This window comes from Dasypus novemcinctus, chromosome 31 (genome assembly GCF_030445035.2).
Source record: "Dasypus novemcinctus isolate mDasNov1 chromosome 31, mDasNov1.1.hap2, whole genome shotgun sequence".
Lineage (NCBI taxonomy): Eukaryota > Metazoa > Chordata > Mammalia > Cingulata > Dasypodidae > Dasypus > Dasypus novemcinctus.
In genome coordinates, this window is record NC_080703.1 from 30716657 (window position 1) to 30741980 (window position 25324).

Genomic DNA, 25324 nt, shown 5'->3' on the forward strand with positions numbered 1-25324 from the left:
GGAAAAGTCTCTTTTACTTACTTTGAATTTCCTCACATGCACTTTGATCTGCCAGCAGATGGTGCTCTTTGACATCCCTCTCAGTTCAGTGCCTGGTTGGAGTGTGTTGGAAGCAACAGAGACCAGATCAATGTGATGGGAGGTTCCTGCCTGGAGCTAAGAGCCTCATAATGCAAACTTTCCCAGCGGCAGTTCTCCAACCTTTGCTGTCAGTCCCTCCCTTTTCCTGGGTAGGAAATAATTCCACTTCCCTCTGTGTCCTCAACAACCAGTCCCAGTCAGTAGAGAGGGAGAGTGAGAGGACTGGATCTCTTTAGTCGGGTGCCAGTCCCAAGGCAAACAATGGTGTGGTCCCACCTGGCCTGGGCTCCTGGGACACAGCAGACCAAATTTGTGGGTCAAAAGCTGAGTCAACCTTAGCCGTATCCCTCCCTTTCTCCTTTCCTGGGGAGGTGACTCCCTGGGACTCTCTTTGTAGCCACCAACTCAAGGCCTGAGAATTCAGAAGTGTGTATAGTTTTGCTCTCAGGATGCTATTCCTTTGCCCTCTCTCCCCTGGGGGTGTCCAGCCTTCCTCTGGTGTCTGAAGCCCTCGAGGATTTTTTTCTGGGCTGTTTCTTTCTGTCCTGTAGCTATTTTTCTGGAAGAGAAGCAAGTCCTATGTCTTTCTAGTCCACCATCTTCCCAGAAGGTGTTTTTTGTTGTTGTTGCTGTTTTGTTTTTTGTGTTTTGTTTTGTTTTGTTTTTTTGATAATAAGTTTTAAAGTCAGAAAGTGCTATTCCTCCAACTCCCCTCTTCTTTTGCAAGATAGTTTTGGCTCTTCGGGACCCCTTACTCTTCCAAATAAATTTGATGATTGGCTTTTCTATTTCTGCAAAGTAGGCTGTTGGAATTTTGATTGGGATTGTATTGATTCTGTAAATTGTTTTAGATAGTTTTGACATCTTAACAATATTTGGTCTTCCACTGTGCAGGGCGGGAATGTCCTTCCATTTATTTAGATCTTCTTTGATTTCTTTTGGCAAGGTTTTGTAGTTTTCCAGGTATAAATCCTAACATCCTTGGTTAAACTATGTTCATATATTTTAAGGGAAAACTGTTTTAATAAAAGTATTCAGAGAAAAAAAATTGTCAATATAATTTTCTCATGCATTTTTGTGCATTTTTCATGAATGGTTAGGAAGGGTATTGTTTTTCAGTGTGCTAGTCAAAGATTTATTGAGAGAATGATTTAAAAATAGATAAAATGATATAGCTAACATTTGCCACAAACTTGGTAGTTATTAATTTTTATTAATTTTTTAAATGAAGAAGAAAATAACTTAAATAAGATCTATTTGGATTTTTATCTTTTTAAAAAATTTTCATTTATATATATATTTTTCTGGAAATATAAAAAATTATGAGGATTTGATCAGACAGAAAAGGAAGAAAAATAGTTGTCATATCTAGGATTATCTGAAGTTGTCCAGGAAATCAAGGGGATTTGCAAATGTTACAGCCAGGTCCCTTCATATCCTTCCCTGCTGGAAGTTTCCTTTCCCTCTCCTGACTTGCCGTGATACAGCAACAGCAAGTACCTGAGAGAGACTGGTTGTTCTGGTGGTACCTGAGATTAAAAATCACCTTTAGCCTGGGTGATGGGGGTGAAAAATGCCCTTTAAATTAAGAGAAATAACAGATACAGAGAATATACTTTTAACACATAAAACGCAATAAGGGAACTAATATACCATGTAAAGAGCATTTACAAATCAATGAGAAAAAAATAGAAAAAAGGAGCATGGGGACAAACTGGAAATTTACCGAAGAAGTATAATAACTTTGCTATGATTCAGAGAAATGCAAATTAAAACAAAATCAGATTGGTAAAATTGAACAGTTTGATAATATATAACTTTGACTGATGTGTAAAAGAATGGATTCTCTTTCTGGTAAAGTGTAAATTGATTCAGCTACTTTATTTAAAATATACTTTTAAAGTAAGAAATGTGCACACTCTAGAGCCCAGCGATTCTACTTCTTATCCACCCTAAAAGAACTCTTGTACTTATGCTTTATGTGACATATACAGGTGTTATCAGCCCTGCAGAAGTCACATATAACCACAAAAAATTGAAAACAAATTAAATATCTACCAAATCAAAAGTGGATAAGTAAACTATGGCACATACAGAACATATAGTAGTATTCAATAACTACAGAGAATGAACCAGATATATGCCTGCTGGCAAAAGAATATAATAGAGTGGAAAAAAAAAAAGATAAAACAGCCTGTATGACATGTCACTATTAAAAAAAAAAAGAAAAAAGAAATAACGCATGAAATAATACTATAGGTTTTCTACATTCCATTCCTTTTTTTAGTGCTAGTCATGACTCATTACATTGATTTCAGGACTTAACCAGTTTGAGAAATCTTCTAAAGGTCTATATACATGTATATAAATGACTGCAAAAGTGTCTGGAAGGCTACACATCAAGTTAATATCGAGTTACATCTGGGGACCTATCCGTGATGGTTGGTGGTTCCAAGAGGTCTAGGGAGCTGGCTGTGATGTGTGGTAATTCCAAGGGGTGTGGGGAACAGACTGTGATGGGTGGTGATTTCAAGGGGTTTGGGGAGCCAGGTGTGATGGGTGGTGATTCCAGGGGGGTGTGGGGAGCTGGCTGTGATGGGTGGTAATTTCAGGGGACCTTAAGCCTCATCTGCAGTACTTAGGGTATTTTGTTGTTAGTTTGTTTTGATTTATACAAGGGGCATATGTGATTAAACATTTTAAATTTTATTTTATAGAGAGTTAGCAATAGAACTGTTTTCAAAAGACAAGGATTTACTGGGATTTACTGGGATTGAGGGGATAGTGGCCAAAGAGTTTTGAGGAAAAGAAATTCTGTGTTTAAATTGCATAGTTAAGTAGTTCAGAAGGTAGGCATTCTAGCTAACTCTCTGTTTTTGTGTTTAGGGCCACAGATGAGCACATTCTTGTGGCAAGGTAGAGTCAAACCCGTGTGATTTCCCACTCAAAATGTCATCACATATCTTAAGAACTCTCTGCCATGCTGTGAGATTTTAACTCATTATCTTTGAATGTTAAGCCTACAAATCAAAAAACATGAGTTAGTCAACATAAAAGTGATTAAAATCCAACCCCTGCAGTTTTAGAAAATGCAAAGTTAATATTCCTGTGGGTATAATCATCTTGGCCACATTACACAGTCTCTAGTTGTTGGTCTAGATGTAGACAGAAAGTTACATTTTAAGAATTATTTCTGCAAGAAGTGCCACTTTAGAAAATATGGCACATGTATACTTGGCCATGCCCACAGGCTGCAGCAGGCAGCTCCAGTCCTCTGCTTTCTATTTTAGAGTTACATTAATTCTTTTTGTCTTTCTTTCACATTTTTTTAACCCAAAGTACAATTTATTAAACTTTATCTTAGTGGTCAAATAATTGATGCTCAAAAAGAGTGTTTAGTGGAGTTTAGAGCCTTTTAAAATCTCAAATACTTAAACAAGGTGTTCACTGTAGATTAACATCTAGGTTATTTCTTAAGTGAATTTCTGAATTTATTCAGTAAAGATACCTGTAAAGAAAATAATAGTTCTTTAAATTTATTTACTCTATTCTCTTTTTTGTGTTTTGTGTCCTAAATGTAAATTTTTATATGCTTATAATAAAACAAGCAGAACCTTTCAAATAATCACATTAAACTTTCTTTTTAAATGTTTGAAAATAGAATTTTTATGGTAAAATATGCAAACTTTCTCAGAAACCATGTAGGTAAGAGCCATTTTTAAAAAGCTTAGCTGTTGCTAAAGCAGTGATTTTATTCACATTTAATATCATACCGGCTAATGGTTATGTGGAGGAAAAGACGGTCGTTGAGCCTTTACTTTTAAAAAGCATAATTGGCAAAGCATTATTGCAGAAAGCGAGCTGTGGGTTAATGGAGGCGAGGAAGCAGCCAGCAGGAAGAGAACAGTAGAAGGATGGTGGACAGCCACAGATCTCAAGTCTCTCCTCCACTTTCCCCACTGTGGCCATGAGGGTGAGAGGAGGCAGAGGTGGCCTGGTCTCTTACCTAGGGGTCAGGGCCATTCCATAGCTTTCTATTCCCCAAGGCTAAGAAGGGACCCCTTGTGCCTATACTACGTGAAGCTGGAAAATAGCTCATGTGCAATCTAACACCAAGCTAGCGCGAAACTATGAAAGTGGGCTGACTCCATCATGAATATTCGGGAGAAAGTACGTGTGTCTGACTTTGACCTGGAGAGAAGTCCAGGGGAAAATCATCATTAGTAATAATCAAGAGTTTGCAAGTTTCTTAGTTTTAGCTAAGGAAGTTATGTCTTTTGCTTGGTAAGATTGCCTATTCAATACTTGCATTTAGTAGTTTTAATAAAATTAGTTTTAAAATATGCTATTAAGGGAGAGTGGATATAGCTAAGTGGTTGAGTGCCTGCTTCCCAATACCTGGGTTCAATCCCCAGTACCTCCTAATATATTAATATATTTAAAAGCATGATTGCCTCTTAACTACTTCTGTCTGAAGCCTGGCCTTCCAGTGGCCACTGTAGCCAAGGCACCTCAGTCCCCTGGTGGTAGCCTGCTGTAATTACAGGCAAAATATCCAAGTGCTAAATAGTCTTTCAAATGTTGTGACAGGAAATGGGTGTGAGAAGTACAGAGAAGGAATTGTTCATCCCATATCATAAAATATTGAGGTATTATAATGACTCTGAATATTCTCATTGGTAGGATGAGGATCTTTGCTTTAATTTGTTTTCAGAATTTTATTCCATTCTCCACTAATATCACTTTTGAAAGAGAAAGTGAGAGTCCTTGACTAACTGCTGAATTTATTATCCACAGCATCTGCAGGGATTGCTGTGTCCCAGAGGAAAGTACGCCAGATCAGTGATCCTATTCAGCAGATCTTAATTCAGCTGCACAAAATCATCTACGTCACACAGGTCAGTGTCATATATGTGTGTAGTATTTAAATTTCCTTTTCCTATTAAATGAAAGTTTGGTGCTAATGCAGAAGAAGTACTTTGTTGGACTTTTGATTAGAATGGATACTTGTTCTTAGCCTCTTCAACTGCATATATATGGGCATACTTTGGCTTAGCAACAGAGTTGGGAAGGTAGTAAGGTAAAAAGCAAATATACCAGGTTTCTCCTGTGATTCCTGCCTTCTTCCCCTCAATATTAGTGCCCAGCCAAAGCCAAACTTCCACCCAAATGGCCCTTCCATGTGGGAGACAAAGTGGGGACAGAGGTTCTTTTTCCATAACAGCTTTACTGCAGGAACAAGAAAAAATAGTGCCCACCCACTTAATCCTGAGGATTCTGGGTTGAAACCAGGACCTTTCAGAGATGACAAGGTCAAAAACTCACAATACTTAGGTTTAAGACTTCCTATTTATAAGTCTCAATGACCCTAGGCACTGAAGAAACAGTGTTAGAAATGGTTATTAATTATTTACAGAAATGTCTTCAATGATAAATAAACTTAAATGCTCATTTACCAAAGGTGTGCACTGTTAATGAAAAATGAAACTTTTATAGACAAACAAGTAGAGACACTTGAACAAGAAAATAACTTATGTAATTTAAGATGTATGTCTTATACAGTTTATTCATTTATTCATTTGACATGTATTTATTAGATGCTTACTCTATGCCAGACATTGTTCCAGGCTCTTGAGATATGTCTGTGAACAAAGCATATTAAGTTCCTGTACTTAAGGAACTTATATATTAGTTGGAGAAGACTGTCAAACAGTAATAAATGCAATAAGTAAATAAATGATATACTGTGTTAGAAGGTAATAAGTGCTGTTGAAAATGAAGGAAAATAAGAGAAAGGCAAGGGAGATTTGGAATGTTGACAGAGTTGGGGTTGGTAAATGTTTAATGACTGGGGAAAATGCCCTAATTCATAGCATTTTCCAGTTTCTGTGGTGCAAATGCTCCCACCACAGCTGACTTTATACAATCAGTGAAGTCACTGAATGTGAAATTGGGAAGAGATGTGCACAATTGATTCTCATGAATTAGTATGAACATTGCAACACAGGAGCAGAGGAAAGGTTACATTGTTTGGTGGGATGATTAGTGCAGTACTTATTGAAAAGGTGAGAGTTTTAGCAAAGACTCAAAGGAACTGAAGCACTTAGATAACAAAGTATCTTCACTAAGCGTATGCCCAGCAAAGGGGAAGAGTTGGAGCAATAGCCTTAGCAAAAGAATGTCATAAAGGGCAGCAGGGATGACACTGTGGCTGGAGCAGAGTAAGCAAGGGAGAAGAGAAGAAGAATGGGTTGAGAGCTAATGGTGGTGGCAGGTGGTATAGGACCTATAGACCATCATAAGGGTTTTGACTTTTACTCTGGTGAAACAGGCAACAATTGGGAGATTTTGAGGAGAGGAGTGATAAGAGATGATAAGAGTCACTCCAGCTCCTGTGTTAAAAAGGAGGGCAAGGGTAGAATCCTGGAAATATGATAGGAGGTTATTGCAGGAATACCAAGGGGTTGTTGGCAGGAGTGATGGATGTGATAAGAAGTATTGGACTCCGTATATATTGAAGGTAGAGAAAACATGACTTTCCATAGGATTTAGATATCAGTGGGTGAGGGAGAACAGTCAAATAACTTACAAGTTATCCTGGATTTTTATACCCATCAATCTCTGATTTGCAAGGTGATAATGCATCACTTATCTGAAAGTGGGACTCCTGGTTGCCATGACTTGAAACTATGAACACAATCTAGGACCTGGAAATAAGTGAAACAGGCTTCTGATCTACAGGTCTTTATCATAGAACTCCACATACATGCTTTTACTCATTGGAAGTAGAGAGTCAGATTGGAAGCTGCAACCATCATCTGTCTCTCTCATAGCCAGGATACATGAGTCTGGGAAATTAGGGCTGGATGTGAGAGTATTTCCTCACTATCATACCTAATAACTGACTCAGAGAATTTTGTCCATTTGTTGAAAGTCTCTTCTGCAGTGGATGCCTTCCAGTGGGCATGCACATGGGATACAAATATCTCCGTAGGCTGTGCCCATTCTGAGAGGGGTCCATGCACATACTTTCCCACAAACTTCCTTGTTAACAGTATTCCAGTCATTTTCCTCATAAATCCCTGACCATCCAGTTGACTCATCAGCAATTTTCCATAATCAGTGTCAATCTATATTTCTGGCATATCTCATTCCAGACAAAGTGGATAACCAAATGTATTTCTTAAAGTTCTGCCAGTAGGAAGATATATTTTTTACCACTAACCTTCAGGGTGATTACTGAGTGGGACTAAAGTGATCTAACTATCCACTTTCAGATGGTACCACCATGTTATGCAAACCCATTTGTGAACCAGGCTTGAGTATTTGTTCCTAGGTCAACTGGCCATAAACAATCTGGGAGGCTTTAGGCATGGATTAAGAAAGGAGCCAGAGCAACAAGCATTGATGTTAAAGAAGACTGGACCACTTGTCCCATGCATCTGACTCCTTCCTTATAGACAAATCCAAGCTCATTTCTCTATATACCACTTCCATTTAATAATAGGTTCCTCCTCTCCATGTCCACCCATATGGTTGGGTGGCTCAGACAATACCCATTTCATGATGAGACGATCAGGCTGCATGGACACCTGATGGTCAGTTATTATGCATTCAGTTGCTACCAAGTCCTAGTAGCAAGTCAGAAGCTGGCTAACAAAAGGACAATAGTTATCTGCAGAAGAGGGCATAGATTTGCTCTGAAATCCTAGCATGCTCCACTTTGATTCTCTTACTGGTGCTTAGCAAAGGCTCTGTATGGCATCTCTATTTAACATAGACCCTTTGAGTAAAATTAAATCTGCTGCTGGATTATGAGGTCCAAATATCACAGTGGCTTGTACCATAGCCTGAACTTGTCACTGAACCTTCTCTTGTGCTAGCCCCCACTCAAAATTGGCAATCTCATCGTGATGATTCTATCAGTGGGTTAACATAGCACCCTCAAATGTGATATATGTTGCATCCAAAATCCAAAAAGTCCTACCAAGCATAGTGCCCTTTGGTAGATGGGAAGAGGTATAGCAATGTGTATTTCACTTAGAAGGCATATGTTGAACTTCTTGCTATTTCCAGATTATCAGATCAAATGAGCATAATGTCTTCAAGTAGTGGACTAGTGTGATATTTTGTTGAATATCAAGATCATGACCATCTGTAAGGACTATGCTGTGACAGAGAGCAGGAGAATTGACATAACTTTGAGGCAAGATTGTGAAGGTGTATTGTTGGCTCTTTTGGGTAAAATCAGATGGTTTCTGATGCTCTTTACAAATCAATATGGAGAAGCATGCATTAGCTGCATACCATGTGCCAGGGGCCTGATGATTTGCTCTAATAAAGATACTACATTTGGAAAAGCAGCTACAGTTGGAGTCACCACCTTTTAAAGTTTACAGTAGTCCACAATCATTCTCCAAAATCCATCTCATTTCTGTACAGGACAAATTATTGAACTAAATGGATATGCTTCATTCAGATGTTTGATGGTGGCACTAATCTCTGCAATATCCATAGGATTATGTTATTACTTTTGTTTTACTATCTTGGTAGGGAGGGGAAGTTCCAAAGGTTTTCACTTAACTCTTTCTACCATAGTGATCCTCATCCTATGGTTCTGAGAGCCAATTTGGAAATTCTGTGATTTGTCAAGTGTGGCAATTCCAATTAGACACTTAGGAATTAGAGAGAAATACCACAAGGTTGATGGAACAACTGGGCCCATTGTAAATCAAACTTGGGATAATATTTCATCTTCACTTGATTACCCAAACCCCCTACTTTGATTGGTGACCTGCAATGGCACATTAGGACTATTAGAACCAGTATCTAGTATTCCCTAATATTTCCTAAAGGCCTGTGCATTTCCTTTTCCCCAGTACACAGTCACTCTGATGAATGCTTATGGACTTTTTTTGGGAAAGGCTTGGAGGAAGATTTATGGTATGAACTTGTAGCCATGTTTCAGAGCCCTTCCTCAAGAAGTCCCAGCTCTCCATTAGTCAAGGGACTTTGGGTATGTGAACTGACTTAGTTGTGGAAACTGGGTGAGAAGCCATGGCTCTTTACTGTGGAGACTCAAGGCAGGTTTTTGTGTACTAACCCTAGAGTTGTTTTTATGTTACACAGAGCAAGGAATACTCTAATAGGCTGGCCACTATCTCTTTCCTTTCCAGGAACACCCTAACCAATTGACCATCACAAAAGATCTCTATGGGCGAAGGGATTCTAATTAGCAGTACATCCCGATCGCCCTTTATGGTCCATGCTCCCATCTTGCCACTGCAGGTTGAGTGCTGCCACTTGGCCTCTGCTCCTCCGAGATAACCTCATCTCCCCTGAAATAATATATCCTTCAGGGTCATGTCTGGCCTTTGAAGGAGAGCAACCACAGGGCTTTTCAAGGATACTGTGATCTCCTCTGAAGTATATCTGTGTATCTTAATGAAAGGATAGACTACTTCTGGGCCTTCTTGCTGAATGTAGTTGAAGGGCTGGTGTGTAGGTTCCACACGATACACTCCAGCATTCCTGTCTAAGACTTTGATTTCTCCCTTTCACGTCATGCCAAGGAATCCCTGGCATTTCACCATCATTAAACATAGGCCACCACTGAGTCCAAGTTTTAGTTAACTAACCAATTAGTTAGTTAACGGCCACTTTCATCAAGTTAGCTCATTAAATCTGCAGTTTCCTGTGAGTACACTGATATCAATGAATTCAGCCTGATCTGGTGTCATATTCCACCCTTCTTTGTCTAACACCCTTAGAATCTTCTTGTGAATATATTCTCCCAGTTGCTGCTGATATATAATAGCAAAATCTTGAAATCTTTTTGGCACATAAGCTATTTGGGTCATAATATGTGCTAATTGCCCTGGAGCATAAAAAGATATGACCCTAGCTATAAATTTGACCCTTATTGTTGTCTGTCTTGAGAAGATTGAGCTTTGCTTTTTAAGACATCTTCCCCAGATAACCTGATAGTAGAGTTTTCAAGCAAAGGAAGGTTGGTTTCCTCAGACATAGGACGGCAAGCTACTTCCACCAGCAGTAAAGTCCCAGAGTGACTGGAGGGTTTAAGATGGTCCCTTTTATCTGTGTCCAACCAGGTGTTCCTATTTAAAGTTTCAGGATCCTGTTCTTTTTCCTAACTTTCACATGAGAAATTTGGTGAGAGTGTGAATTAAAATGATACTGTATTTTAGCAACCCGCCTGATTAAATTTTGTTTGATTATCAGTCATATCAGTGCTGTGGCAACAAGAAATAGAAGATTCTTTTAGGGGTATCACAGAGTCTTTCTAAGACCATGACTTAAGCTGAAAGTCAAAGGACCTAAGCTTGCTGTTTTCCTTCTGCTGCAGTGCACTTAGAGAAATCAATCACACGTCACAGTCTGGAGTCTTCATTACTGCCTAATAGTTGCGTGCAGCAGCCATTTGGGCTTTCAGGGCACTTGCTGTGGTTAGCACTTCATTACAGTCAACCACAGGTAATAACTTGATTAATTTCGATGCCACAGCCTGCAGTGGATTACCAGCATCTCATGCCCCACTGGCCAAAAAAAGAAAAAAAAAAGCTGAGCACGGTGCTCAATGCCAAGGACATCAGTTCCTAAAGCTTATCTTTATGGTCCATCTCCTGGCAAAATCTCTATCAGTGGAGGTCAAGTCAGGAGATAGAAAATACACAGTGATTTGAACAGGGAATGTGTAAAATAAGGGACTGCTAGTTATTAACAGGAGATAATCTACTAAAGGGGTGGGAAGAGAAATCTATAGAAGAGAGGAAGATCAGATAGAGGGAGACGCCTCTACCTCTCGGGCTGGGGCAGGACACCCACGAAAAGCAAAGAGCTTCACTGAGGTGCTGTGCTCGAGGAACTTGGCAGAGGAGCGGCCGTACGGGGCAGTGGGACCAGCCATCCGTGGTGCGGTACCGTGCTGTGGTACTTGCTGGGAATCAGCTTGCTAGGGTGGTGCCCTGGGAAGCCTCCTGCTATGGGACCGGGGAAGCTGCTCCCGGGGCAGTGCTATGCCATGGAGCTCTCTGGGAAGCCGCCCGCAGGACTGGTGCCACGGAAACTGCCCGGGAGAGCACCGCTGTGTGCCGCCGGAGCTAGACAAGGCAGAACCGTCATTACGAGGAAAGCCACGTCCTCTTCTGGTGCTCTCTCCTGATAAAGCTCTCAGCTGGGAAGCGGATTTGGCCCGGCGGATAGAGCGTCCGCCTACCACATGGGAGGTCCAGGGTTCAAACCCAGGGCCTCCTTGACCCGTGGTGAGCTGGCCCATGCGCAGTGCTGATGTGCGCAAGGAGTGCCCTGCCACGCAGGGGTGTCCCCCACGTAGGGGAGCCCCACGCACAAGGAGTGCGCCCCATAAGGAGAGCCGCCCAGTGCGAAAGGAAGTGCAGCCTCCCTAGGAATGGCGCCCCACACACGGAGAGCTGACACAACAAGATGACACAACAAAAAGAGACACAGATTCCCTGTGCCACTGATAAGGATAGAAGCGGTCACAGAAGAACACACAGCGAATGGACACAGAGAGCACACAACTGTGGGGGGGGGGGGGGGAAGGAAAAGAAATAAGTAATAAAAAGAAAGAAAGAAAACATAATTAAAAAAAAATAAAAATCCTCTCAGCTGGCAGAGAGAAATGTTCCAGAATCACGAGCAGGGCAAAGGAAGGATAGACGCAAAGCTGAGTAGCAATAAATTGAAAACTGGCGTCCTTAGCCTGAGAGACAAAGCAAGAAACCTCCTTGGGATCTACGCACCACTGAGTTCTCATTGCTTCCCTTAGACTCCTCCTCCCTGTAACCTGGAGAGGATAAAGCAGAACAGCCTGGTTCTTATCAAGTTTTCATCCAAATCTGGTATTCTTTAGTCACCCTGAGGGCTAGTCCTTTTTTTTTTTTTAAACAAATCAATTTTATGGTCCATATTAATAAAACATACTATTCATACAGACATTGGCATTTCATGCAATCACACAGTTGTGCATTCATCACTTCAATCATTTTTAGAGCATTTTCATTATAGCAATAGTAATAAACAAAACAAACAAGAAAATTCCTCACCTCTCAATCTCTCTGTTTCCCCTGCTATACATAGCTGCTATTTCTGCACAATTATTTGTTTCTAAGCAGTTTTATTGAAATATTTTTACATACCATATGGTCTAGCCAAAGTGTATAATCAATGGCTTTTAGTATAATCACAATGTTGTACATTCGTCATCTCAAAAATTTTAGAGCCATTTCATTACTCCAAAAAGAAAGACTCCACACCCCTTAGCATTCCTTTCCCAGCCCTACATAGCCACTAATCTAATTTTATCTTTATAAATTGATTTAAGCCTTTTGAGACTCAGGAGGCTAAAGTTGATTACGTTTTTCTCTCTTTTCTCTTGTAATGTCTCATAGACAATCACAGAGAACTGTATGACTGCCTAAATGAAAGAAGGTGAAGGGGTATAGGGAAATTTGGGAGGAGGGGAAGAACTTGGTTAATAAATCAAGATATTATTCTGCTATATCTATATCGAGTAGTAATATTGTGTCAAAATGCATTTCCATTTAAATCCTGATGTATAAATATGGAAAAAGTACTCTTAACTTTAGTGTAATGGAAATAACTTTAAATAGCTTTTTTAGTCACTTCAACTATTAACTACTAAATTGAGAAAAAAAACACTGTTTGCAATTTCAGTATAGTTTCCATATGGCTGCATTGCTAATTTTTATATAATAAAAAACTTTTTAATGGATGCATTGTACTTCTTTATGGGATTTCAAAGTATTTTAAAGCAAGAACAAAACTACTATAAATACCTGATCATTCTACTCTTAAACTATTAGCATAACAAATGATTTCATAGATTTTGGCAAAATGGCTTTCCTTCCTGCAATTTTAGATAGAATCATTCTGATTTTTAAAAGGTATTTTCAAAATACTTTAAAGTTTGTGACATTGCACATAGTTAGGAATGATTCCCCACTGGGAAACTTGAACCTACTAAGTAAAGTCAATGCCTTTTAAATAAAGGAGAAAAATACAAGTGTGTAAATTGTATCAGTGTGTAGTTACTATAGTTTAAAGACCAAATTCAGTTTTCTATCTCTGCTAATTGCTTAGGAAAACTGCTGAAAGTAAAACTGAATTGACAAAGCCAGCAAGCAAACGAAAGACCCTTGTTTATATATTTGTTTACCAGTTCAAACTCTTCACAGAATTATGCAGTGGTAGCTGCTCTGAGCCATGGGGCCAGATGCCCGTGACAACCAACAGATGAACTTGACAGAGGAAACTTCTTTCTTTTGGCTGGTGGTGGCCTTTCCTGCCCCGTTACCAAGGAGACAGATCTGTGAAAATCATCTAAAAGCAACTGCTTTTAAAAGGCAGGATGTTAAAATCCTTCCCCTGACTTCACTGATTTGACATCTGTTTGCATCAAAACCGAAATGGTAATCTTAACACCAGCAAGCTAAAATGAAATCTGCAGTTCATTTCCATTGCTGGAAACCGAGACCCATCTTTGGGCATATACAGTGACCAAAAGACATAGGTTTTCTTTCATAGCTGTCTCTCTGTGCTTAGGTAAAACTTGGGCAGCCAACTCAGGTTAACTCTTTATGTTTTGATTCTTTTTGTAAAATAAAGTGCTTTGAAAATCAGCACATCGCAGGCTTTAAAAATTAAACATCTGTCTCCTAGAGAACAGACAGGCAATTTGCTTGGGGCACTTTCAGATTGCCATCTTAATAACTGCGACTGTTGCCAAAAGAAACAAAAAATATAGTTGAGCATAGCAATGTGCTGTTCTCGGTTGAAAATTATACCACTGACCGTTAAAGGAAAACACTGTTTTTTCAGCAGTAGTGATGGATGACCCCTCATCTAGGTCTCTTTGTTACTACTGCAAGGGTTATCAAGAGGAAATAGAGTAACACATGTGGTGTAAAGCTGTACTTCTCAAATTGGTTCATGTTCTCAGAGTTTGTAAATGCTAAGAGAAGTTTTACATTTTGTGTATTTATTTTGATGATAATCTTTAAGCACTTTGCTTTAGCATTTAGGGAAATCACCTCTGAAGCAGTGATATGTCAAAATAAAATTTTTTTTCATGGAAGAAGATGTTAATTTAATGCTTTATTTGTCAAATAGCAGACCATCTGTGGACTACTGATGATCTGATGATGTAGTCTTGGAGATACAAGAGAATTCTTTCTTTAGAAAGAATCCATGTATTACACAAGTGTGAGAAAAAAATAGTAAAAGCCACATAGACTGGATTTATTATTTTGTTTTGTTACTTTGCGTGGTTTAGTAAAAACCAACAAAAATGTTAAGCCTTTGGATGTGTGGCTTTGAGAAAGTCATTATTGTCTTTAGAATCAGTTTCTTCTTCAGTAAAATGGGGGTATCTTATGAGCCTGAAGTGAAATAAAGAGTTCGAAAATGTTATAAATGGTAAAGTGCCATAATACAGTAATGTGTAGTGACTGTTTGCCCTAAGATCATGTTGTGCTAGAAGTCTCACTGCCTCCTAGAAAGTTTCCTTGCCTGTTGCATATTCTCTCTAAGGTTAGATTTCGTCACCTATGAAATAGTACCTGCTTTAAAAGTTTGTCGAGGAGATAAAATGAAATAATGAACAAAAAGGAGTAATCTTTGGGCCTGGCATATAAAATCATTGGTATTAATATTAATATTCTGTTCTTAATGTTATGTTCCGTATAGATAATATATTATTCTAAGTAAATCATCTGCAATTAAACTATGCATGAGTCTTCTCTGTATAAAAATAAAAATTCTTGCCTAAGAACTTTCAAGATGTGATGCTGTACATAATGGTAATTATTCCACTAAGATACGATAGCTTTCTAAAATTGCTCGGTGTATGAATCTTAAATTGACTGAATGTTAACTTACTCCAGTGGCTTTTTGAGGATAATTCAGGTCATTAGTAGCAGTAAAGTGGTTATAAATTAACTAAAGGGTTATCAAATTAAATGAACAGCAAAGATTTTCAGGGTAACCGGATTAATAAGCAGATCAAGATAGCTGCCCGTACCTGGGAAAGTTCCATTTGAGGCACCTTTGAACCCACTGGTGTGTCACGCCTTCCGAAGTTTGCTGCACTGGACAACCAGGTTTCTCAAGCCAGACTGCCTTGCCCTGTGACCACCACGCTGAAACCACAGCAGCCAGGTCTGTGGCCAACGCTGTCCTCCCTGTGCTGTTTGGTTTAGGGACATGGCAACCCCTGGTGGTTACAACAGGGAATTAGCAAACCCACTTGGCTTCTCTGCAGGCACTTTCTCCATCCCCCCACCCTTCCACCCACCCCCTTGCAAGGGAAGGGTGCATATGCTTCTCCCTTCCATTCTGTTTCTACCCTAAGCTAAACGCGTTCCACTTTTACTAATCTCTCATGTACACATGGATTTTCTCTCTATACTTTAAGCAAAACCAATTATTTCAACTCTGAGACCCCTTATACTTCTGACCCCATTTCTTTTCTTTATCCTTCTCCCAAACTACCCCCCCCCCGCACACACACACACACACTTTGCTTCTCCAGAGCTCTGATTTCCTTGTGTAAATCCAACCTGAAAAGCACGACAAAATCGATATTTTGAAATCCCCATTTTCATCCAGTCACTATATTTTCTAAGACTCTGCAATGACTTCTATTATTTACTTCTCAAATCTCACTCATCCTGTCTGGGCCCTAATATATACTAATCCATTCTCTCTTTCTCATGGGTAAGATTTGCCCCTGAAATCAAATTGCTTTCCAGCTGAATTTTCAGGAGGACTCCCAGGCAGGCATTTGACTCTGTGTTAATGCAGATCTCTATCTCCTGGTTCGGAGTATCTGATCCTTCCAGACAAACGATGGCCGAGGTGTTCAGCCCAGTTCTGGGCATTCCCTGAGCACCTAAACACCTGAAGAAATGCATCTTACCTTGTCAAGCCTGTTCTTTACAAAATGCGGGCTATGAGTAAATCACTTAGTTGTTATATGAAAAGTCATATTAATAAAAGAATACTAAGATAAATGGAAGCAGCCTTTTGAAACAGAGCAGAGTAATATATTTTACTCCTTCTGGAGGGTTGGATGAAAGATTTATAGCATAGAGCCATATGCGCTTTCCCAAGTAAAATTTAAATTCCCATTTAGCCCTTTGTGTTGAATGAATATTGTTATTTTGACCATCAGTAAATCCTTGGGGGTCACCTGGTGTTGACAATTTGTTTATGTGATTGTTTTCTCATTCCATGCAGCTTCCTCCAGCTTTGCACCACAATTTGAAAAGAAGGGTTATAGAGAGATTCAAGAAATCCCTCTTCAGCCAGCAGAGTAACCCTTGTAATTTGAAATCTGAAATTAAAAAGGTACAGTATTCTCTATATAGGAATTCTGTCAGTTAACAAAATCACAGTTTAAGAGTTAAATTTTGTCCCTCTTTTTTTTTTTTCCTGTACTTCAAACTCTGTATTAGTCAGCCAAAGGGGTGCTGATGCAAAGTACCAGAACTCTGTGAGCTTTTATAAAGGTGTTTATTTGGGGTAGAAGCTTACAGTTACCAGGCCCTAAAGAGTCCAACTCAAGGTTCTATAAGAGGTTCTTTCTCACCCCCAGTCATTTGTGTCTGTGAGGGTTCAGCCTTCCTCCTCCTTTTAAGGCTCCATGGTCCCAGCTTCTTCTGATCTCAACTGTAGGTTAGCGTTAGGCTTGTTTCTCTCCCAGGGCTTGTTTCTTTCTGGGCTCAGCTCTCTGATCTGTCCACAAGGTCCGCTATAAACTGTCAAGCTCATCCCTCTTCCCGGGCCGCAGGATCCTCTGTGTGTCTTTTCTGTGTATCTACTTCTGTGTGTTCTTGGTTGAGTGTCCATTTATACAGCCTACCAAGGAGGTGGGGACTCAACCCTGCAGGCCCTACTAATGTGATTGAGTCAAAGCCCTAATCTTAACATAATTTAATCCAAACCATCTCAGCTGAAGCTAATACTGTCAAAGGGTATTGCACCCAGCGGAACAGTTTACAAACATAATCAATATCTCCTTTTTGGAATTCATAAATAATCTCAAACCTCCACAAACTCTGTCCTCTATTAAGGCTTATTATCACTGCTTAAGATACCAAATTGGGGGTATGTCTTTGCTTCTAATTTTCTCACTTTTGTTTCTACAGTCATCATTCTCATATGATGATAGAAAGTTCTTTGAGCATCACTGCACTTTTGCCTAAGAATAAATGTTATTAAAACATCTTTAAGTGAAACTATATATTTTAGTCTCTTTTAGAGGATTCTATTCCAATGTTATACTAGAACAAAGTTTGGTTCCTAAAAAGTTTTTACCACATTGAAAAAGTAATTTAACCATGTGAGACCTTGATTTATCATCTCTGAAGTTTCAATTAAAGGTTTCTAAGGTTTTTGCATCTTCTACATTCTATAATATCCTAGACATTGGATATTAGTAAATATTCTATTCATCATACAAATGCTAACGCACAAAGAGGTTAAAACCACCTGGCAGGAAAAAAAAAATGTGTTTACCTCTGGTGAACACAACTTGGTGGCAGGAAATCCCTCTGTCCTGGTTGGTGGTCATATTGGATACAATCTCTAGGGTGGCCATGAGCTGCAATTCTCCTGTCTCTGAAAGGCCCAAGGCACAAGCAATGCAGGCCCATCTGGGTAAAGATGCTTGGTCCTACTCCAAACTCATATTTTTAAAAGTTTCATCCTATACTTAAATTCTGGCATAGTCATGCTGCCAGCGAACTTGGCTTTAAGGATTCTTTTCTCCTCTGGAACCCGATCTTAAGCATAAACCTACTCATTATTCAGAAACCATGATAGGCTCTTTGATAAGAAATGCAAACAAATGTGTTTCTACTTTGTTGCCTTACGTCAGTGGTGCCTGCACACGCACAAAGAAGATGGAAAAAAAAAAAAAAGACAGTTCCAGATAAACAAAATAAAACCCCACCTCATTGGAGATTGAGAGCAGAGATTTCTTTTCATGGGTTGTGTTGGCAAATAGGGCCAAGACACAGAGTTAGAGGAGATCAAAACAGAAGTGGAGGAGACCAAAGATATTTATTTTATGATATTTACATACTGTATCATGAATACCAATAAGGATATTTTTAAAAGACAGCTGTTCCAAGTCTCCCGTTAAAAAACACATACGTTGCTAGGGTTTCATATTATTATTAAAATGATATTACCCTGAATATCATTTTAATAATAATGTCAACAGTAATGCTGGTTTTCTGGAGTGAGAGTGCCTGCTACAAACTGCCCAGTGCAGAAGGGTGGCTGCAGCTCTTCCCCCTTAGGGGTTTGCCATCAGTATGGTCCTGAAAGCAGATCATTTTCTCCCTTATTACTTAGGTTTTCTTAGCCTGCATCTTTCCTTGCTGGCTTCCTTTCCTTTTGTTAAGTTGCCTCCTCCCTCCTGGTCTGTCTTCCTCTGTCTTGGGCCAGCATTACTCAGTACCTTCCCCTGACCTTCTGTCCCTTCCCGGAAGTGAAAAAGAGAGCTGTGTATGGGCTCGCAGCAGGTGTTAGGGGAGCACAGGTGAGAGACCCCAGCAGAAGACGGATTTATCTTTTATTTTCACCTTGGTGAAGAGGCAGATAAATGCTCCTCTGAAAAATGCCACGGGCCCCATTCCCCGATGTTACAGGCAAGCAGTGGTCTTTGGGACATCAGCTACGGGCCGTCAGGCAGGGCAAGGCCCCATGTACTACCTAGTGCTGAAGGGCTGAGAAAGTGGAACGCCGAGCTCCAGGGCTCAGCTCCTCAGCAGAGGGGCCAGCCCCCTTCCTCACCGCCCCTGCCATGAGCCATCTCCCTGGGAGGGTGGTCGTATCGTCCTGGTGTACGACCTTCCTGGTCAGGCAGGCGGGTCCCACCTTCTGTGTGCTAAAGGCACCTTCAGTGAGGGACACTCAAAGACTTCTTCCTCTTCCCCACTGAACTGAGAAGCTACCTCCTCCCTAGACACATGCCTTAATTTTCCCCATCCAGAATTAATCTCCTCTTTCTCTTGCTCGAATCACTTTTTCATTCATATTGTTGTGCTTTAAACAGCTATTTATCTGCCTCACAAAGGCAGTCAATGTGTCTTCTTCATCTTTGATTCCCCAGAGCCTTGCACGGTGCCTGGCCTATGGTGCTTAATGTATAATGGTGGAATAAATGAAAGAAGCCCTCTTGCCCGCTCTAATCGAAATGAAAAGCAAGTTTGCAGTCTTCCTTTTTGTCCCCATTTTTGGATTTTTTGTCCCCTGTGGAGTCAGAGAAGAGTGGCCAATTAGCCTTTGACTGGCACAGTCATCCACGCCAGGGCAGTGGGAGCAGTGAGTGATGACGATATGAAATGCGACTGCTCTTACCTTCCCATCTGAGCTACCTCCTGACCTCAGGGGCTGCATGTCTACAGTATGAAGGAATCATTATGGGGTGGCTGCGCCTACTTATTAATGGCATAAGACCCAGCAGGATTCATAGAGGGGTCAAGAAATGGAAAGACCCTTTTGTAAGAACTAATCTCTTTACGTACGACTCACCCAAAGTGGCCTTTAGTCTGGTGTACCCAACCAACCTTGGCTAGACTTGTGGGGGAATTAAAGCAAATGAGTAATTTTATCGGCATCTTTGGGAACTGGAATTCTCAGCATGGGAGAAAGGAGATACAGAAGTGAAGCAGAAGAGGTTAATTCACATTAGAATTGGAAGTATCAGTATAAAAGGGTGCCAATTCATGATAAATCTTACCATTTATAAAATATACATACATCCTAATGTGTTCGCTAAAAAGGTCTAGAAATGAATCAAGTAGCACTGAGCTGCCCTAGCACCCAGGGCTCCTTGGAGATGTAGCTGATGGCATCTCTAGGGCAGGGACTGTCGATGTGGGACTGGAATATCTTGACACAGAAAGCAGGATGCTCTCAAGGCCTACACAGTTGCATCAAAGCAACTCAGGGACAACTGGGAGAGCGTCCCCCTGGCTGGCTGTGGGATAACTGGAGCACCAGTAAGAAGGTCAGTGGATTAAAGCATTAAATATGTTTAAACCCAAAGGTTTATCCTGCTACTCAAAAAAATTCCCTCAGTCGATCTCTGTGGAGGGTACTAGGTAACCAACTCATTATTTTGAAAATGATCTACCAAAGGAAAGAATGGAATATTCTGTCTTTTGCTTATGAATTCGATCTCCGGGTGACTAAAGAGTTGATGAGGGGAAGTTTCTTCTTTTGGTAGTACTTCAGCTAGTAAGTGCTGAAGGAACACCAGACTCCCTCCATTTTGTAGCCCCTAATGAAATAATAGAGTAGACGTGATCACCAGTGGCTGCTAACATGACAAAAAGAGAGACAACTAGAACCAGGCGTAGTGAGCTTCCTCACAGAAGCCCATGGCACCATCTAGGAGGTGCCCTTCTCTAAAGGTTGAGGCCGAATCTGATCACCCTCCAGATCAGACATTGGCAAACCACTGTCAGGGAGCCAAATCTGGCCGGCTGTCCGTTTTTGTAAATAAATTTTATTGGGACAGAACCTCGCCCAGTCCCTTTCATACTGTCTGTGCCTACAGGCAGAGCTGAGTTACTGCCAAAGAGACAGCCTGGCCCACAAAGTCAAAAATACTACCTGACCCATTACAAAAAAAGTTTGCCAAACCCTTTTCTAGATTTAACTATCCATTTGCATCAATGAAAGGGATGACAGAAAATGTTAAATGAGACCATGGGGATAATCCGTAAAATCCAGATTGGGAAATTCTACAGGAGAAATGATCTATTTTCTTCAATAAATAAACTGCAAGAAGAGAGAGGAGAGGAGGGGAGAGAGATTGCCTGTAGACTGAAGATTAGAGAGTTTTAGGAAAACAGCAGCCACTTGTAGTACATGAACTTATTTCCTCCCGACTTGAACAGAAGAATGCTAAAACAATTTTAAATATACATTTATGAGAAAATCTGAACATTGATTGTATTTTTTACTATATTAAGGGATTGCTTAATAAATGTATTGTGCTTTGCTTTTTTTTTTTTATTGATTTTGTAAAAATATTACATTAAAAAAAATATGAGGTCTCATTCGACCCCACCACCCCCACCGCACCCCTTCCCCCCCCCCCAGCAACACTCACTCCCATCATCATGACACATCCATTGCATTTGGTAAGTACATGAAGCACCATCCAGGGCAACTCCAAGTCCCAAAGACGCCTCCACATCTCATCTCTTCCTGCCATTCCCCATACCCATCAGCCACCATGTCCACTTTTCCCACTCCATTGCCACCTTTTCTCTGAGGTCCTTGGATTGGTTGTGTCCGTTGCACCTCTATGTCAAGAGGAGGCTCAGATTCCACATGGTTACTGGATGCAATCCTCCTGCTTTCAGTTGTAGGCACTCTAGGCTCCATGGTGTGGTGGTTGCCCTTCTTCAACTCCATCTTAGCTGAGTGAGGTGAGTCCAGTAATTGTAGTTGGTTTTGGGGTTTAAGATATATTTAGGGGATTGGATCTTTTTATTGACAATATGATAGCCAGGCACTGAGCCTCAACAGACTCCAGCTCCTACAATCTGAATTACTGGTGCTTTGTTTTTTTTAAAGAACCATGCTGAACTTTTTATGGACAACATGATATGATAAAACCTGGGAATGGAAGAGGTGGGAGGGGAAGGGGAGGAGCATAAATGAAGCAAGATTGGCCAAGCTCGATGATGGTTTTGTGACGGTCATCACACTGCCATCTCTAGTTTAGTAAATATTTGACTTTTTTGGTTTTTTATCTTTTTTTTAAAAAAAGATACATGGATGACACAAAATGTTACATTAACAAATATAAGAGTTTCCCCTATACCTCACTTCCCACTCCACCCTCCACTCCTCCCCCATCAGCAACCTCTGTCATCAGTGTGGCACATTTATTGAATTTGATGAGTGCATTTTTGAGCATGGCCACACAGCATGGATTATAGTTTACATTGTAGTTTATACTCTTGACATTTCTTAATCATAAAAAGTGTTTGCCCTTGCTCAGAAAGAATCATCTCCCTGCTCCTCCTCCTGCCCCGCCCCCAACATTGATGCCAGGCTTCTCCTGAGACGTGGCCTGGGCATCACCATGTTAGAAACAGCCCTCCAGGCAAAGCTGCCACTTAGCCCTGTGCAGGTTATTCCTGCCCAAGAGCGCCTGGGTGAGGGGGCTGGGGTGGCCTCCTCTGGAGGAAGGGGGCTCCTTTTCTAATTTGCACAAAAACCCAGCGTGGGCTAGTCGGGGCCCTGTCCCCCCCGTGATTCAGGGCTGAGCATCATTGTGTTGTGAGTTCCAGATGTCATGTGGACCAAGTGGTAAAACAAAGAAAAGAATCCAGGCCTAGATGGGGGGTGGTTGGCTATCAAGGCATGCTGTCATGCCCATCAGATCTCAATTTTTCCCGAATCATCTCCGGAGCATTTCAACATCCTGATGCCCAGGCCACGCCCATACCAATTAACTCAGAATCCCAGGGGTTAGGATCCAAGCAACAGGCTTTTTTTTTTTTTTTTTTTTAACACCCAGGTGATTCCAATGCCAAGGTTGGGAAACAGTGGCCTGATAGGCTCAGTGTCTCTCCCATTTCATGGTGCCTATCAATCATCTTGTTTACCAGTGGATTCTGATTCATAGGTCTGGGAAAGGTGCAAGATTGTGCTCTTCCGACAAGCTCCAGGAGCTGGCTGCTGCTCCTCCAGGTACACACTTAGAATAGCAAGGCTATGGGTACCTGCCTCCTGTGAACTTACTGCACAGCCCATAGACTTGAGGCTTTTGATTGGCACGATAGACTCTCTACTAGGCCAAAAATATCATCCAGACACAGTTACATTGCAGACCCAAGATTACATGTTCTAATCAGCTCCCAGGTGATGCCCCTATTATGGTCTAGGGATCACCCTGGAGTAAGAAGGCCTATGCTAAGCCCAGTGACATTTCCCCCGTTACAGTGGGGATTACCCAGAAGTGCTTCCTGTATGCAGAGCCCTCCCTGGCACTTCTCTTTGGTTCCTCAGACTCCACTTCAGCTCACACCGGTGGAGTCAAGTCTACGTCATTCAACAACTGGACTCTCTTTAATTCCTAACTCTGACTTTGAAGGTTCTTCTTTTTCCCCAGGGAGACAGACTGCTCATTAACAGTCCTTTATGCATGCACAAATCAGGCCTTGTATTTGCCTGGCCCTCTTCAGGGCCTCACGGGGGCAGTGCCCAGCACTGACCTGCTTGACCAAGCAGGGGAGCCCGCATGGTAGGCCTCTCCTGCCAGCGGGTTGGCTCACCACTCACCCTCTGCCTCCCTCACCACCCCCAGGGTCTGAGCTGAGGAACGGGACGATGAGCTCCTGGTTATCATGAGCAACTTTCTCTGAGTTTGGAATTATTTGTCAGATTCTGTTTCTTGGTAGAAACGCAAGTTCCCCAGCAGCAAGCCTGCTTCTGCCGGAAGTGGAGATGGGGGCGGCGATGTGCCTCTCCAGGGCTGGGGGAGCATGGCTTAGAGAGCACGGCGGAGCTGAGGATGGCCTATCCTTGTACGTGTGTGTGTGCACGTGCAACAAGGTGGCCTGTGGCAAGCTCATGAAAAGTGCAAAGGTAGGAGCTGTGGGGATAGAAGAGATGAAAATTTAGGCAATACGGTATGTCTTAAAATAGTGTAGTTCAGTTAGAGGGCGAGGACAACCTAAAGAGGTAAAACCAGAGGACTAGCGAGTGAGGTGTGATGGAAGATATTACAGAATTTCTCACTCCTGGCACCTCGTTTCGTTTACACTTGGCTCAATTTCCTTTAGCGTTTTACCTCAGTTGATTAGATTCCACATAATTTGTGTAGTTATTCTACTGCAGTGATAACCTGATTTTATGAAAGGGAAAGAAGATATAGTGATGGAGAATATAATAAAGGTTATATTTGTAGTTTCTCATTTTTTAATACTGTTTAAGTTTGGCCTAAAAATGACTGCATTCTCAGTTGATCAATTAAGTGCCCAAACTGCCCAATACATGTCCAAAATCAGGTGGGTCTTTGGTAACTGCGGTACAGTGTGTTCTCTTTAATGTATTTACTTGACTCATTTAGTTCAAATGTGTGTGCAATCATTTTCTCTTTACAACTGTAGGTGTGTATTAAGAGCAGTGGAGCCCTGTTATATGAGTTCAGAAAGAGGGTCTTATACATTCTTTCAAATAGAGCAAACCTATTTGCTAAAACTGAGTTACACCTATAAACTGAATGTTTCTGGAACAAGAGACAGCTCATACCATACTGGAGCAGGTCTGCTGAACCTCATAGCTTTATCGAGGTCCAGGGGCCACAGCTTCTATTGTATTATGCATATTTCCACTTATCGAATGAACATTTACTTTGCCATTCTGATATGTCCAGAATCAATGTGCCATTTTTTTCTGTTTTCCATTGGCTGCATCTGAAGCACCAGCTTTTCTTCCACTCAGTCTTTACACCTTGCAGTCACTTTTGACTGCTCCACTTTATTTCCAGTAACCCAGAAGTCACCAAGGCCTTGGGGTTTTCCAAGTGCAGTCGGGTTTGCGTGATCTTTGATGTTAGAAAGACCTGGGTTCTAGTGCTCATTTTCCAATTTACAAGCTATGTGACAGGCAAATTGCATTTCCTCTCAGTTTCTACATCTGTAAAATGGGGATAATGCCTACCTCAGAGGGTAGCTCCAAGAACCAAATGGAGTATCAGATGCACCTAGAATGTAATAAGCTCTCACTGCATGGCAGATAGACATTTTAAGGAAGATTATCTTATCTTCCATCCCCATCCCTTCCTTCCACCTAGTCTAAGCCTTTGGGAATTCTCTCACATTCATGTCACAGCTTGCTTTCCCTTCTCTTCAATCCATCTTGCATTCTGCTGCCAGATTAGTAGTTCTTAAACACTTGTTTCTTATTAACATTTTCAGACTCCTTTAGAACAGGGGTTCTTGAGAAGGAATCCGTGAGCTTGAATTGAAACTCAAAAAAAATATTTATTCAATTCAAATATATATTTATTAAAAAATATATATATATACACACATATATTTATATCAGGGGTTCATGGTTTTCACCTGACTAGCAAGTGTCCATGGAACAAAAGAGGTTAAGAACTCCTGCTTTTAGAAGCTTCTAATTTTTGCTCCATTAT

The 25324-nt window shown here is 40.9% G+C and overlaps 1 protein-coding gene across 11 annotated transcripts in view; it reads left to right on the forward strand.

Annotated features, from left to right (window-relative positions):
- Positions 1-25324, forward strand: part of NEK10 (NIMA related kinase 10) — a 269323-nt gene that overhangs the window by 228036 nt on the left and 15963 nt on the right. For 7 of the 11 annotated variants that reach the window (XM_058290735.2, XM_071212863.1, XM_058290736.2 and 4 more), the window contains 3 exons: positions 2968-2997; positions 4879-4979; positions 16381-16491. In XM_058290735.2, the coding sequence (XP_058146718.1) occupies positions 2968-2997; positions 4879-4979; positions 16381-16491 (242 nt within the window). The remainder of the gene's footprint in view (positions 1-2967; positions 2998-4878; positions 4980-16380; positions 16492-25324) is intronic. The other 4 variants (XM_058290740.2, XM_071212864.1, XM_058290741.2 and 1 more) reach the window with 1 other exon arrangement.